At 40.3% G+C, this 16,299-nt stretch overlaps 1 protein-coding gene across 2 annotated transcripts; it reads right to left on the reverse strand.

Annotated features, from left to right (window-relative positions):
• Positions 1-2,378: 2,378 nt before the first annotated feature.
• Positions 2,379-14,239, reverse strand: ampd1. Of its 2 annotated transcripts, XM_035160041.1 has the most exons (17): positions 14,088-14,225; positions 12,796-12,801; positions 11,846-11,854; positions 10,888-11,053; positions 10,237-10,387; positions 8,644-8,809; positions 8,343-8,562; positions 7,876-8,005; positions 6,371-6,565; positions 5,317-5,448; positions 5,014-5,177; positions 4,710-4,836; positions 4,387-4,550; positions 4,044-4,164; positions 3,606-3,779; positions 3,249-3,359; positions 2,379-2,771 (listed from the first exon to the last, which is right to left on the reverse strand). In XM_035160041.1, exons 1-17 carry the CDS (start codon positions 14,107-14,109, stop codon positions 2,616-2,618), a joined length of 2,214 nt encoding a protein of 737 aa, XP_035015932.1. In that variant the 5' UTR covers positions 14,110-14,225; the 3' UTR covers positions 2,379-2,615. The 2 variants fall into 2 exon arrangements, with proteins under 2 accessions (XP_035015932.1, XP_035015933.1); XM_035160042.1 differs by lacking the exon at positions 12,796-12,801 and having other exon boundaries at positions 14,088-14,239.
• Positions 14,240-16,299: the final 2,060 nt, after the last annotated feature.

A 16,299-nucleotide genomic window follows, 5' to 3' on the forward strand; every position in this document is an offset into this window, starting at 1 on the left:
CATGCCACTTCCGGCGAGAACTTCCCCCGAAATAAAACCCTCAATTGACAAGACAAAGTTCTCTGAGCTTCCAGAGCAGCGGTGGATCTAGATTGTTCGTTATCGGGGGCCATAGAGGGGCCACAATTTACACAGATTATATGTCCAACATCCATGGACAACTCCTGATTCAGTAAAGTGCACATTTAACACATGTCTTGTTTACCGTTAGTTACTATAGTTTCAAGCAAAGAGAACCATTGTGTTCCTCAAAAAAGCTATGAAAATAGAAATTCTCAACTAGTTGTCATGTCTATTGTTAGTATTATTAGCAAGTGCGTAGTTTCGTTCAATAAATAAATAAAGACTACGGGCAGGACAGGGGAACATCAAGAGCCAATCACATTTCATCTGGGGCCAGTGCCCCCCTGTGGATCTGCCCCGGAATCCTTGTTCACAGATATTAACACATGAAAAAAGCAAATGGGTGAAAATGTTTTCCAATCTGTTGCTTGGAAGGCAAAAAGGTGAATAATGTTAATAATAATAATAATTATTATAATTATAATAATATTCATATTCATATAATACTTCTCAAATCAAAGTTACAAAGTGCTTCAAAAATAAAAAAAAACACAAATACAAATACATAAAAAAGTTATTAAAAGACTAAAGTAAATGTGTGAAAAAAATTGAAGTATCTCCACCAATTACATTGATCAAATGAGGGGAAATCAGGATATGTGGTACACTAACTGAATAGCAAAATTTCTTCAGGAATGGTTTTCCAGAGCCTCGTAGCTCTTATTTGAAAAACTCTGTTCCCTGCTAGGGTTGCACATGCACAAATTGTGAGGTCATGTCATGTAAATAACTAACAGCACTTTATTGTACAATAACCTGACTTCCGGTTTATATGTCAGTGTTTCCAGCGCTTGACGCAGCTGAGACTGTGAGAAAAAGTCTGTTGAATCCTCCCGAGAGAGAGAGAGAGAGAGAGAGAGAGAGAGAGAGAGAGAGAGAGAGAGAGAGAGAGAGAGAGAGAGAGAGAGAGAGAGACGTCATCATTTACACTCCGGCAGCTGTCAACGATGAATAAACAGTGATGTCTTCAGGTTTCCTGGGAAATATACGCACTGTGCTGTGACTGTACTTCCATTTATAAAGTCCTGAGATGAGATGTTTCGGTGCAGGGAAGTGATTGACAGCGCTGACACTGTTAAAAACACCAATTTTAAAAACACAAAAGTGAAATGTGTGTTTTTGTGAAGATCTGCATTACTGGTTATTTCCTGGGTTTCACAATTTCTCTACATCGATAAAGTAAAATGTAGTTTTTGATTTGCTTTGGAGAAATGTTCCTCAAGACTTCAGATTATTATCCTTGGAAAAGGGCTTTTGCACAAGAACAGATTCCTAAAAACTCAACCAAACTTTCTATTTCACAAGGAACTGCGTCATTACTGTTTATCACTGAAATTGATGGATAAGAGGAATGCTGTGAAACTCTCACTTTATATAAGAGATTGCTGAGAACATCTAGTAGCCCTCCAGGTGTTGAAGTGTTCAAGTGGTTTTTTGTCTGTTTTCTTACACATCTTTTGCATTTCTCACAATATACTTTTTGAACATCATAATATATTTCCTTCTATGCCTTATATATTATGTTTGGCCCATGTGACATAATGCTGATGTCTGAGTCTGAAGTGTTCACTGTTAATTGCCATATTTTGATTTGTAATGTATCTTTGTACAACTTCAAAAAAGTTGTTTAACAAAGGAAGTGATATGTTCATACAGTTGCCCTAAGGCACACGTTGATTCACGGGGGAAAATACATGTAAATTTCACAGCAGATGCTATTTATTCATTATAAACTGATTTGAAGAACATATGAAGTGGAGCAGACTGACAATATATATCCTATTTGTTTAGTTATTTTGGCCTTGATTTGCTCCATAGGCATAACTTTAAAAAGAGATCTCAGACTCCAGGAAACAAAACGTGAACTCAGCTCAGATAAAGTAAATGTCGACTTTGCCCGGGCTGTTAGGATCAGGTGCAATAAAGTGAGGGGGGTGTCTTTACTGGAAGTGGCAGGCAGATGCAGGATCTGACAGTCAGTGACGATCGGAGTGATGCATTATGCAGCACATCAGGTCAACAACGTCTGATGCACATTTATTTTCTCTCCTCACTCTGCTGAGACAGTGTTTAGACAGGGAAACTTCTGAAGGTGTCAACAGACATTCGCATTAGTTCAGGTTCACAGTGTAGGATATAAGTGAAGAGAGAACGACTTACGACTTACAGGTTTATGAGGAACATCTGAATGCAGAGGTGGTAGAAAATCAACACAGGTAAACAGGTCAAATAAATGGAGCTGCCACTCGTAGACATGTGTTTTTTTCACATTTTATTTCCTTTCATTCTAATACATGATGTTTCCCCACACAGAATAGTCATACTGTGATGTACAAGAAATCTAGACAAACGTGTTTTCCCAAAGGAAAGAACATCCTTTGTTAGTTAGAAGGTCACTTTCTTAGCTGGATTAAGAGTTGCGGTGGAAAAACAAATTTAGAAACGTTTCTACATCACAATACAGACGAGCGGTACGTCAGATGTGATTTTGTTTACTCAGGCTTCAGGCCTTCCTTGATGCGGTTGAGCTCGTAGCACAGGGTCTCATAGCGGTACGCCATACGGATCTGGGCCACGTTGGTCTTGCGGATGTCGTTGCCCTCCGGCCCCTCCTTCTGGTAGTCCTTACCCAGGTAGTGGACTTTCTCCTGGGGAAGAAAGTGGGTTTTAATATGAGAATAAATCAGAAAAATCACTTCAGTTATGGTTTTTCAGGAAAGATGTTGTCACTATATAAAGAAAGACAAATCTCACAGGTTATTACCTCCACCTAACAGGTTATGTTTTCATCGCTGTCCGAATGCTTGTTGGTTTGTTGCAAAAAGTACTGTACGGAATTATAACGAGACCTAGTGGGGGGATGTAGTATGGGCCGGGAAGAACCCTTATATTTTGGTGTAGATCCAGATTAGGGGGCAGATCCAGGAATTATTATAATTTTAATAATATTATAATATATGATTGTTTTTACCATTGTGAGATCGGGCTTTTGTTGACATTTTCACAGATTTCCCGGGGATTAATTCATGGATCTTGAAGAAAGGTGGAATTTGATGCTGTTTGGTTGAACTTAAAGGTCTTAAAGGTCAACAACTGAATTTTAAGGTCTCCATCAGACGCGTTACCTCATGAGACAAGCTGCTCTGCAGCACGCTGCTCTTGGAGATCTCACACATGTCGCAGGTGCTGAGCTTGAAGACCTGGGCGGCGATGGCGTACTCCTCCATGAGGGGCTCCTGTGGACATAAAGGTGAATCATTAACATCATTAAATACACATGTTAATCTGTCTACTCATGTCCATTCACTGCCCTTTCTGTTGTATTTGCGTTGGAGTGTGCAATATATGACTTTGCCTGTGGAATATATACGCCACACAAAGACTTGTCTAAGCATGTACATAATACAATGGCCGTTATACACAGCACAGTTTGCCCCATTGTCTACACTAGCATCAAAGGCCTCCTCTCCGTGCGCTCAGACCTTGGTGTAGTGGAACTGCATGGGGTCATCTGTGGACAGAGACACCACCAGGCCTTTCCTGTGGAACTCCAGCAGCGGGTTCTTGGCGTACTCCAGGAACAGGCTGTTGTTGCTGAGAGGGGACATGGCGATTGGGATCTGGGTCAGGAAGTACAGGTACTGCAGCACGGGGCTCTGGTGGAGGAGAAGAGGGGGGATACAGATGATGATTTTACACTGATACAGTTTACGTCAGCTCATGATAGTATTTATCAAAGCCTGGTATTTTGACTTTGCTCTTTAAGATATGATGCGAACACAGACAAAAATGACGTCAAGAGCAATATCTTAAATATAAACTGCAGGATTACTCAAAGGATAAATCTTAAATCTCAGACTACGGTCAAAAAGACGGTCCAAACATCCGCTACCATTTTGTATCATAAAGGGAGGACCGACCTTCTTGAGGTTGAGGCCGTGAGAGATGTTGTCAGCGGTCATGAAGGAAGCCAGCAGATGGGTGATGGCTCCAGCCTCGCCACAGTGAGGCCTGAACATGAACGTGTTCATCCCCCTCTGTCTGGAGAGCAGGAGATAAACAAGTGTTATGCTACAGAAAGGAGACGTATTCTTAGAGGAACCATTGTCCTGTAGTCATTAAATCTGCATTCATAGTGATTATTTAGAAGAGATGAAATATAAAGAAACAAGCAGATAAAATGAAAGGAAACTCTCAGAAAAAAGAAGGAAACAAACAAACATATAATCATATTCCTGTGTATATGGAAGCAAAGTTACTCACTTGCGGAGCTGGTTGAGCACAGTGATGTTTGCATACATGTAGTAAATGTAGTAGGTGTAGGAGGGGTTCTTGGCGATGTCCCACTCCTCTGGTTTGGGGCTCTTGGTGCAGAACATGTGGCCGCTGTGCTTGGACTCATCGTCCACACTGTCGAAACCTGTCACCTACACATCAACCAGGAAGATGGTTAATCCTTGAGACCCTCAGGAAAAGTCAGTGTTGAGGAAAACTGCTGATAATGACTATTAATTTTGCTATCCATGTTGATGACTTTTAACCTTAACTAATGGTTAATATATCTTTGGCCTTTGTTTGTGACTCACATGCTTGAGGAAGATGCTGAGCTCGGGGTTGGACAGCGGGTCGATGGTGGCCTGGAACACAGGGAGGAAAATGTTCTCCAACATCTTGCCAAAATGGGGCACGAAGTTCCTGCCTCTGAAGATATCGCTGAGATAGAAGAGGGAGAAAACAAAGACACTTTTTTAAGACTTTTGAGGCCTTCTCCTTTTTTGTCAAGCTCCCTGCCTGTGATTAAAAAGATTTTTGGTAGGGAATGTTATTTATCCACAGCAGTGGATAAATAAACTGGGTCCATGGAGGAACCAACAGAAATGGAAAACTTACTAGATCCTGGGCACTTGAATCATCCACTTGAGGTGGGGGGAGAAGACTCTGTGCCTGACGAACCAGCCGGCGAGCTTGCCCCACTCGTCGGGCTTGCAGCCGTAGATGGAGAGACGAGGCTCGGCGAACTGGTACTTGGCATCCTCCAGGTCACTGGCTACTTCCTGGTTTACAGAAAAGGACGTGAATCAGGCTAAGATCACATGAAGTTAGATCATTTTTATCCTCTAAATAATCCTCTATCCTCTATAATTATTTTAGTAAAGCTTTGTAGCTAAAATATCATACTACATAGAAACTCACCTTGATGATGGTGGCAAAGTACTCTCCATTGATGTGGTTCTCTGTCTTCATGTACAGGTCACGCAGCTCGCTGGCTCCCACGGGGTTGTACTTGGCGTTGAACTTGTCGAAACGCTGGAAGGTTTGTCTCCCCTTTAGAGAAACAAAAAAACATTACAATATAAACCACAAAAAACTGTGAGGCAGCTTTCTGTAGTTATGCACCAAGGCTATGGAACAAACTCCCATTAGAAAAGCACCTTCTGTTGATATGTTTAAGAAACTGCTCCAAGATTATTTTATGGTCTGGCTTTTAATCAATCTTAACCTTGTTTTATCTTTAAAATGATTTCATTGATTGTTTTAATATCCTTTAATTCCTTCATATATTTTGAAGCATCTGATCTGTTTTAACTACCTTTTTCTCATAAAGCACCTTGAGCTGCATTAAATGTTACAAAAATGCTATATAGACAAAGGTTATTATGATTATTATTTCCTGAATGATTGCGCACTCAAAGCAAATATGTCAGATTGATAGCAACAAATTGGAAAGACGAAGAACAGCTGAAATACAGACTGTTCTGGAGATGATCTCCATGTCATAACTGACATGGTTTGTCTTCCCCACAATCCTGAGTCATATTCCCCATGTAATATGACCAGCCCAGTCTTCTTTATGTATTACTGTATTAGTTTGACTGCATGAACTATACCTTGTTTAGCTTATTCTCCAGACCACCATCTCACTGTGCAACATACAGTATATTCATGTATTTATCTATTCATTCGTTCATTTGTTTATTTATTCAATTGTTTGTTTATTTAATTAAACCCTTGTGTAAGTATTAGTATTTGTATTGGTATGTAGGTCAAATGTAAAAACGTTTCCCTTCTTTTTTTCTTTCTTTCTTTCTTTTTAGTTGTTAGGGTTAAACAAATAAAAAAATGTTATCACAATAATAAAACCCCCACTATTGCAGTGCTCAGAGAACGCTGATGCTAATGTTTCCAAAAATGTAAGGAATCTTTAGTTTTCTTCTGTTCAAATCAAATGAGGTTACAAGTAACGTACAGCGTGCACATCCAGAGAGTCCACAGTGAGGTCATAAGGGTGCAGGTTGAGGGACTGGAAGAGCTCCTTCATGGTGACCTCCCGGCCATTGAGCATCTGCACGACGCGTTCGGCGTCCACGCGATAAGACCTCTTGATGAAGCGCAGCAGGTGCTTCTGGTTCATGCAGGCGGCGGCGTGGATGTGGGTGTCAACCTGAAATGATACAGAGTTGGTCAGTGAGGGTTTGGGTTCATGTGATGTAATAGCTCTGCTCGGTCTCATGGAGGAGCTGAAGACATAGATACAGGGTGCAGAGCAGCTGTGAGTAAAACAAGTGCAGAGTCAGTGGGAAATGATACGTCATGAATCTCATCTTTCATGTGCATGGGACTCTATTTAACATACACATGACACAACTCAATTTTAGAAAATGTTAGTATGCAGTGTAATTCAAAGGCTTTTTATTTAAATGTGCATACATTTGACTGTTTTCTCATTTTAATGTGAACATAATTTATTTTCTGTGACAGAAAACCAAATAGTCATTAAGTCTTTATGATCTACTTTACATGACCTCCATCTAAAGTCTGGGTGTAGAATTTGAGATCAGTATTGAGGGAAAAAGAGTTCAAACTTTAATTCACTTCATTTTAATTTTCAGTTTCCTCCTCATCTAAATTCCTGCGTTTGTAGGAACTAGACCCACTGTACATGTATTTTAAATTACATGTACAATGGATTCATACAAATACTTAGGAATCTGGCTTGACAGCAGACTGTCGTTCAAAATACATATTTAACACTTAACTCAAAAATTTTAAACCCAACTCAGCTTCTTGTAAAGAGCTGAAGGATGTTTGACTTCAGCCATCCGTTAGATTATTGTGCTGTCCACCTTCATGTTTGTCCTTGAGTACAGAGATATTCTGGATTGTCATGTTGCCTCATTAACACTTCAGCAGTTCAACTCTGTGTATCACAGTGTGTTATGTTTTATTGTTTATTGTCCTCTGTATCACTCTGTCGGTCCTTACAGTCGAGAAAAAACAGTCATATAATGTTGTTCATGTTGTTCATGTTTTCAAACTGCCTCACTTCTCTTCTGTCATTTAAAACCATGTCACTACGCACATCACCTCAGTTATCCCCTACATTCACAGGAATGTCAGCACAACTGGGTTCAGCTCTATTAAAAAGGTTTGGGCCTTTTATATGGAATGAGCTGCTGTATTACATTATTGGTGATTTGAAATCTTTGTTATCTGATGTTTTTCATGACTCTTGTTATTTTTTTAAGTCCTTGTTTTGACACTTGTATGCATTAACTCTTTGTTGTGTTGTATTTATTTGCTGATTGTGAATGTTTTTTGTTCTCAGGTCTCTTGAAAAGGAGATCAAAAATCTCAATGATGATGAAGAATAAACAAAAACAAAAATGTCATGGCCCTCAAAACGAAAATGGCAGGAAAGTTTGGCCTTTAGCATTATATTTGTTATGTTATAATCAAATGATAAATGTCTACCTTCCTACAGTTGTAGAAGTCCCTGTGGGGGTTCTGCTTCAGCTCCCTCATCTCCTCCATCTCATTCAGCATCTCGTGCACGTTGAACTTGGACAAGAGGAACTGGAGGCGGCGGTGAGTGTAAGTCTTCCTGCAAAACAAACAACAGCAACTCACGAGCTGCACATTTATAGCTGTAAGAGTAGCAATGGGGCTGTGACAGTCAAATTTCAGTTTGAATCTATAAAACATGTTACTGCTACAAGTGGAAAAAGTTCCATAAGTGTCTTGTTATTGTGTGTAATTTAGCTGTGGACATCTCAAGGGTCCTTGTGTGGCTCCCCAGGACCACACCAAGCTTAGATAGTAAAGCATTTAACGCTCAGTCAAGCATGGGGCTCAACTAAAAGAAGATTGGGGTCTTGGTTGGGGACATACAGTACAGGGGGAATTTTGAAAAGTGAGAGTACACAACTCATAGGACTCACGTCGGGCCCTGTGCAATGAGAGCGATGAGGAAGTTCATGTCATCGATGAAGGTGTCGTAGTCAGGGCAGGGCAGATCCTTGGGCTGGTGTTTGTCTGCAGCTGCGGCGTCGTTGTACACGTAGATGACGCCGTCCTTCATACGAGCAACGTAGCCAAGATTCTTCGGCAGCTCCTTTATATCAAAGGGGTCACCTCCATCCTCGGGAAGCGAAGTGAAGACTGAGGATGTATGGAAGATACAAATATAATAAATGTAGCTAAACTCATTGACGCAAACCCTACATCACCCTTTCTCCTGACCTGGCTGCACCTGGTCCTCAGGTTTGAAGCTCTCCCCCTCGATTTCACACAGGTACTGGGAGGCCGTGCGTGGGAAGCGCTGATAGGCCAGCCTCATGTACTTCTCCCTGATGGTCAGGGCGCGGTACAGACCTTTACAGGACACCTCAAAGTCGTCCATGGTCACCTAAAATATGACAAATGTAACAGATGATATAAATAAAATGTATTATCATTATTATTTAAATTAGATGATCCAATCGTTAAAGATGTAATGATAACACATAAGAAACAACATGCTGCAAACTGCAATGGTCAACAGTTTTCTGTTCAAAACACAATGTCCCATCCATGTTTTCTTATGGGACAATTATTATTATTATTATTATTATTATTATTATTATTAAGAAGACTAACAGTAAGAAGACTAAGACTAAATTGAAACATGTAAAAGTATTGTTTTTTGGGGATTTGCTGTCAATGTCAAGTTCTGCCCTAGTAAGACGGAATATGAGAACATGCAGCAAACTGCATTGATCAACAGTTTTATATTTAAAACATCTTCATCTCTCTTTTCCCTTTTTCTGGACATTTTATGCTATATAAGCTAAACAAGCAGTCATTTCCTCATTGTGATGAGATGCAAAATGTTATGTAATGAATGTTCACAAGTGTATCTAAATAAATGTGGAGTTTTCGGTCAGCTAAAGCAGAAATAACAGCCAGCTCAAGCAAAGTGTCTTTGTAAATGTCAAAGCCACAGTCATGGAAACCTAAACCCTGGACCGCTCTCAGCTGAACACCATTCATGGGCCTCTGCTGGTGAGGCCATTGACCACTGACCCTGACACACACACACACACACACACACACAAGGTCAGTGAAATTTAAGATAAAGACCTCTTTCATTCATGTCAGCTAGGAAGGAGACAGTTTTGTGACCAGTGCTACGCTAAAGAGACCCACTAATATTTCACAATTAATAGTGGCGGCTGTGATTCAGGAGGTAGAGCGGGTCATCCACTAACCATAAGTTTGGTGGTTTGAACCCGTCTTTGGGAAAGACATTGAACCACCAAGACTAGAAAAGTGTTTTATAAATACATCATTTACCCTAGTTAATTTGGACAGTTTAAGCACTGATACTAATGTCATGTTTGACACAGACAGAACCAGATGAGCTGATTCCCCTTGTTTTCAATCTTTATGCTAAGCTGAGCTAACTCGGAGCTAGCTGCTGTAGCCCACAGAGACAAATATCAAGCATTTAATTCTATGAATGAAAAACATGTTTTATATTGCATATTCAAGTGAAATTAAAAATGTCTAGTTCAGTAAATCAATCAAATTCAATTTCATACTGACAAACTTTACAGAAAGCCATAGTTTTTCTAGTTTTAAGAAAAGATGAATGATTAAAAAAAAGGATTATAATTAAGTAGTTTTTCCACCTGTGGTTCAGAGAAATTAAATTGTTGTGTTAGATTACAACTAGTGGAGACTTTGATAAGACAACTCAAGCCAAGTTCAATCATCAGAGATGTCCAGTGGAAATTTCTGAAATATCCAAATAGAGTGAATTTCAGCTGTATATGGAGGCACAGTGCACAGTACCCCAGAGGCGTAGTCTCCAATGATGGCCACCCTCTGGAAGTCAGGCACATCCAGGTAGGAGGGGGTCCCCACTTCCGCTGACACAGGGGCAGCAGCTTCCTTTCCAGGACCTGTGGGCAAGGCAATGGTGTGGGAACGCTGGAACCTCTTGCTGTGGATACAGAAAGATGAGGTTTAGTTGACCAAAACTTTCAAGAGTTAATATTAGCAATGCAGTCACATTGTTGCTGTGTCATGGAATAGAATAGAATAGAATAGAATAGAATAGAATAGAATTGTTTTATTGTACATTGAAATTTGCTGTGCATCTCCAAAACGCAATTTGGAAAAACATACTAGTAATGAGATTATTAATACATAAATAATAGCCAACTAACAAGATATTAATATATATATACAAATAGACAAGTAAAATGATTATTAATACATAACAATAGACAAGGAAGTAAAAAAAATAGACAAGGAATAACATTAACTGCATATAAAAATACTTCATGGTGATAGTGTTGCACAGTAAAAGAGGTAAAACAGTACTGCATGTTAAAATTGTCAGTTGAAGATAGTTTTCATATAGTTACACAACTGTGCACAGCCGACAGTCACATCGTGGTGGAGTTCAATTCCCGGTGTCCAGTCCTTGACTTGTCTTACCGTTTCTCAGCATTATCGTCAGCGTGCAGATGGTGGGCCATCTCATGGTGGATAATGGGGCAGTCTTCAGCCACGTCAAACATGGAGATCTCATCGCGGACATTCTCGCCTTTGGTCTCAGACGCAAAGACCTCCTCCGCGAAGGCTCTCATCTTGTCATCGGTCTCTGTCACACACGGCAGAGACATGTTGTGTTATTGACAGAAATGCATCCTCACTAACCTTCATAGCTCGTGGCCATGGAGCAAACCACAAATAACTTGTTGAACGCTGGACATTGGACACTGACATACAGTAGGTGATCATGGATCTATGACATACAAATCAAATACGTTACCTAAACTGATGTGCAAAGACTCCAGCACATGCGTCGCAAACATGACCAAAGATTGACTCAGGCACTACAAGTCTGCAACTCTGACCTCCAGTTTGGGCTGCAAACACAAGGTGCCATGCATATACAAGAACTGAAGTTATTGAGCACACACACACACACACACACACAGAGTTGACTCGAGTCACATGGATACAAGATGGTACAGCCGTGCTTAATGTACTGTGTGTACAGCTCAACTCCAGACCCAGTTTTCTCGTCATCTTGTATTGTGTATTTTCCTCTTCATTAGGATTTGCACCCCATCAGTCAGGATGAGACGGTTGTGATCAGAATTCATCAATATTTCAAAAAAAAAAACGACAGGTAAAGTGGGTCAAGTTCCAAAAATAGATGGAGTTGTGAACCAAGCTGTAAGCAACAGTACTTAAACAGACGTCTACAAAAACACACACATGTGGCTACTACCTGACACCTACTACAAGTAACTACTCTCTACAACAAACTACTTGTTACATGCACTTACGAGCCAGGAGCCAAGGCTTTCTACTCTAACACAACCATAAGGCACAGATCACATGACTAAAGTGGTTTTGGTTTCCACGTCTCATCATCCATACTTACTCTGTGGACCTGATTATGCCCAGCAAGAGAGTAGCATCACCCAGAATAAAACCCAAAAAGAAGTATGGGGTTAAAACATGTTACATTGAAGGTGTTATACATGAAGCTGATAATCCCATTACTTTGATCCACAGTATATGCATAACTAAAGAATCCATGTAACTGAAGTAAAATTACAAAAGGAGCTGTGCTAACATAGTATTTAGCAGTATTCACATTATGTAACATAGATTAGAAATACATGCAATAGTAGATGTTGAGGATATAAGCGATGGAACGACACACTAGGCCGGAACTGATAAGTGTGAATGTGAGTGTGAATGGATCAGTAGGATTAAGGTAACATGTAGTGTGAGGATGGAGAGGAGACGCATTAGTGCAATCACTGTTTGAATAAAGTTGGATAAAACCGCTGGAGGTCTCGGTCGCTGCACCTTCACGACACATGCAGTGGTGACTTTCTGGCCTCAGTGGTCCCTGATTCTCAGGTGATGTGACTCCACCACAGCACCTCCACCATTTTTTAACATCTTCCTCCGTGCACGTGAAGAAGCATTAAATACGTCTTCCTGACATTCAGGGATAAACAATCTGTGCCCGTCCTTTCAAACACGTCTGCAGCTCAGTTCAAGTAGGTTTTGTGTGCTGCTCTGCAAACCGACACATTCCTGTGGTGGAAGAGGCAGCGAGCTACTCGGCAAAAGACATTTATTAAGACGTTCAGTTTTTAATGCTGTGTTTGAGAAGCATCCAAAAGTGATATTGAATGTGAACATTAGATTAATAAATGTTCAAATGATCCAAATGACAATGTTGCATTCAAATACACCTTGGAAAAAAGAACATTTGATGATGTGACTGTTGCACATCTTTACGGTGAACCATGCGTTTGTAATGCTTTCCATTGTCTCTCAAGCTCCTTATGAAAAGTGTCCCAGCTTCATACTTACCCCCCTCTGTTGGATTAGTCACAGTCAGTGTGGGATGTTTGTGGTTAGAGGGGAACAAAACAAGTGTGGTTACGTCTCAAACAACATGGAGGCCAGTGAGCCACAAAAATATACCTTGCTTACTACTACGACTAATCCTGTAGAGGAAAATAGTCTTGAAAATGCTCCAGAGTAAGTTGTGTGGGTGTGCTGGATACATTATTAGTATATTTGATAACTATTGATAGATGAATCCAGCTTTCTGCATGGATACATCCCTTCAGAGTAATGCATCAATTTATGTTTTGGGAGGATTTGGCTAAACTGACCCTTCAATATTAGACTTAGTAACGTTGCATGGACTTGGACTTGCACGTCAACACTGGTGCAAAATTAGCAAAGTCACATCAGAATATCACTACGCAAGTGTAAACACATTTGAACACTAATAGCTGTGAAAGTCAAGCTCTTCAGACGGCAGCTGCAGCTGCAGCATTGCATTTCCTTTTCTTCACCCTTTAAAGAACTCTTGCCCTGTGCCTGGTGGAGGTATTATTAGCAACCATTACACCAGCATTTGGAATAGCCTTGGTGGGCTGAGCTCTTTACACATGATGAGGCATACAGCAAGAAGGAATGTAAAAATCCTCCAAGAACAAATTGACCACATGTCACTGCTGGAGTTGTGAGAATCTGCAGACAAATCATCTCCATCAAAATGATTCTGCTCATGTTTCTCATTCTGAAGCTGATATTCAGCTGCAGAGTTCAACGACAGGAGTTTGAATAATTGTTAGAAATTCAAACCTCTCAGGGATTTGGTGTAAGAACAAATTGCACAAGTGAATATGAAGGTAAAGTACCTTTATTTAGAAAATGTGAAATTCTGGGACAATGACACTTTGTGATGTGTTAGTCAGTACATACTTATTGTCGGAATCACCTGTATTTAAACCCCCAATGAAGCTGTCATTGAAGCTGTCAGCAAACTTTATTATCTGCACAGGAAGGGGCTTGACCCCCCAACAATGTACATTCAAAGGATTTGTGGAGCTGGCGCTTTATTTAGCAAACAGCCATGAAGGTGGCATTTTGACAGAAGGGTCAAGTTTTTCTTTCACAGCTTTTCATTTGTCGGCCAAGACATTCCATCGAAAAAAAGCAGAACCAAATCTCTATTGGTGAAGGTCTCCTCCAGTCAAACTTTATAATCATGTGTCAGTAAATGTTAACCAAACCCCCTCTCTCTCTCTCTCTCTCTCTACGGGTGAGAGTGCACGTTCAAGCCCCAGAGTCATTCTGCCCATACTCACCTGGCACTAAGACTTTAGGCATGGTGACGCCGTTCCAGAGAAACGCTCCCTGAGGACTGGTAAAAGGTGGTCAGCCACTGGACCACTGTAGCAGGGAAGTGTGGACGCTTGTGCTTGGTCTGTGCAATATCAAGCTCCGTGTGCCTCACGTGTAACCAGAACCTGCTGCGTCCACCCAGGACACGCCTTGACGTAACGACCAAATCATGTGTGTGTGCAACTCTATTTTAAGTTGTGTATGAGGGCCCAGGAATCACTGTCTGGCACAGTGTGTATACAAAGAGATGAGTATGTGTGTGTGTGTGGACTCATTATATAACACCCTGATAGCTACACAAGTTGCTCTGCACATGGTCGTCAGATACTCAGACGGCTGCTCGAGTTAATGTTTTGTTAATGTTCATTTTCTATGTTAATGTTAATGAGCACATTCACAAAACACATTTCTACGATACAAAATGCAAAAGCTTAAAAAAGATTAATGTTACTGGGTGAAAATAAGAAAATATTTTGGCGAGGTTTAGAAGGTGTAATGTTTACCCCTAAACGGATGAGTTAAATTTCAGTTAAACAAATATGAGAGGGATATGATTGTTTTTAAAGACAGGGAAGAACAGTTGAGTCTGTCAAGTTAAAACTCATAGACTCAGACTTTAACTTTAGCAGCCAACTTAACTCAAAATTACGAAGTCAGCTTGTTCCCACCTTGAGAACATATCGAGGATTAAAGGACTCATATCTCAGCAGGATTTGGGAAAAAGGAATTATCTTCAGCCAAATTGACTATTGTAATGATGAGTTTACAGGTCTCTCTTTTTAAATATATATATGAAAATATAAATTTACAAATATATATATATATATATAATATATTATAAAAGATATATATAAAAAATATATAAATTAAATTGACCAGAAACTGATTCAAAATGCTTCTGCTCGAGTCGTCGCTAACGCCTAGAAAGCGGGTCACATCACTCCAGTTCTAGGATCTTTATACTGACTCTGTGTCTGTCACAGAATTGACTTCAAAATCCTGCTGTTGGTTTATAAAGCATTGAATGGTTTAGGGCCAAAATATATTTCTGATCTCCTGCTACGTTACGAACCATCCAGGCCCCTCAGGTCGTCTGGAGCAGGTCTGCTTTCTGTCCTCAAAACCAAACATGGAGAAGCAGTGTTCAGTTTCAATGCTCGTGGTCTCATATGTGTGTGTAGGGTTATTGTCCTGTTGGAAGGTGAACTCTGCATGATACAGGCATCTCCATGGTTCACCATCAGGACAGTGATGAGCAGGGGCTGGTTTCCTCCAGACATGATGCTCAGAACTTAGGTCAGTCTTGATTTCAACAGACCAGGGAGAGTAATTTGATACATTCATGTGTCTTTCACTGGGGAGAGGCCATCACTCTGCCACATGGTGCTGATTCAGATCATTGCTCACCCCAATCGGTCGAGGCAGTCGGCCGCCCACGTTGAGTCTGGTTCTGCTAGAGGTTTCTTCCAGCTAAGGAGGGAGTTTTTTCTGTCCACAGTCGCCAAAGTGCTTTCCCATTGTGGGAACTGTAGGGTTTCTTGGGTTTTCATTTTCAAGGTCTTCCCCTTCTTTGTAAAGTGCCTTGAGATTTCGTATATTATGATGTGGCAAGACACAAATAAAATTGAATTGAATTGAATTGTATTGAGTGCTGTAGTGATGGTCGTCCTTCAAATTTAATGTCATGAATTTAACAAAATGTGAAAAAAGTGAAGGGGTCAGAATATATGATGAATTTACTGCATTTGAGTTTTACTCGAACTCACAAAATTCATTGGATAATTTGAAGAATTTAGCTCATGATGACACAGAAACATTTCATTGCATCCAGACTCTCTCAGGACACAAACGTCTGAGTCATTAAGATGGAAAAACATCAGAGGATCCCCAGTCATCAGGATTCATCATCTGGGGACTATAACTGTCTGTATCCAATTTCACAAGAATGCATCTTATCTTTGTTGAGTCATTTTGGTCTAAACCAAAGTGGTGGACCTACCGATTAATGACGTCCTCACAGCAAAGATTCCCTAAATTATCAGTTTACATTTTCCTCCGTGTGTGCAACTTTGCTGCAAAATGGAATGAGATGTTTTTTTTTAAATCAGGATTTCCTCACTACAGTAGTTTGACCACCAGACAACTGGAATGTACATTTTTCATTTGATAAAATAT

The sequence above is a fragment of the Hippoglossus stenolepis genome, chromosome 6, assembly GCF_022539355.2.
Source record: "Hippoglossus stenolepis isolate QCI-W04-F060 chromosome 6, HSTE1.2, whole genome shotgun sequence".
In the NCBI taxonomy this organism is placed as follows: domain Eukaryota; kingdom Metazoa; phylum Chordata; class Actinopteri; order Pleuronectiformes; family Pleuronectidae; genus Hippoglossus; species Hippoglossus stenolepis.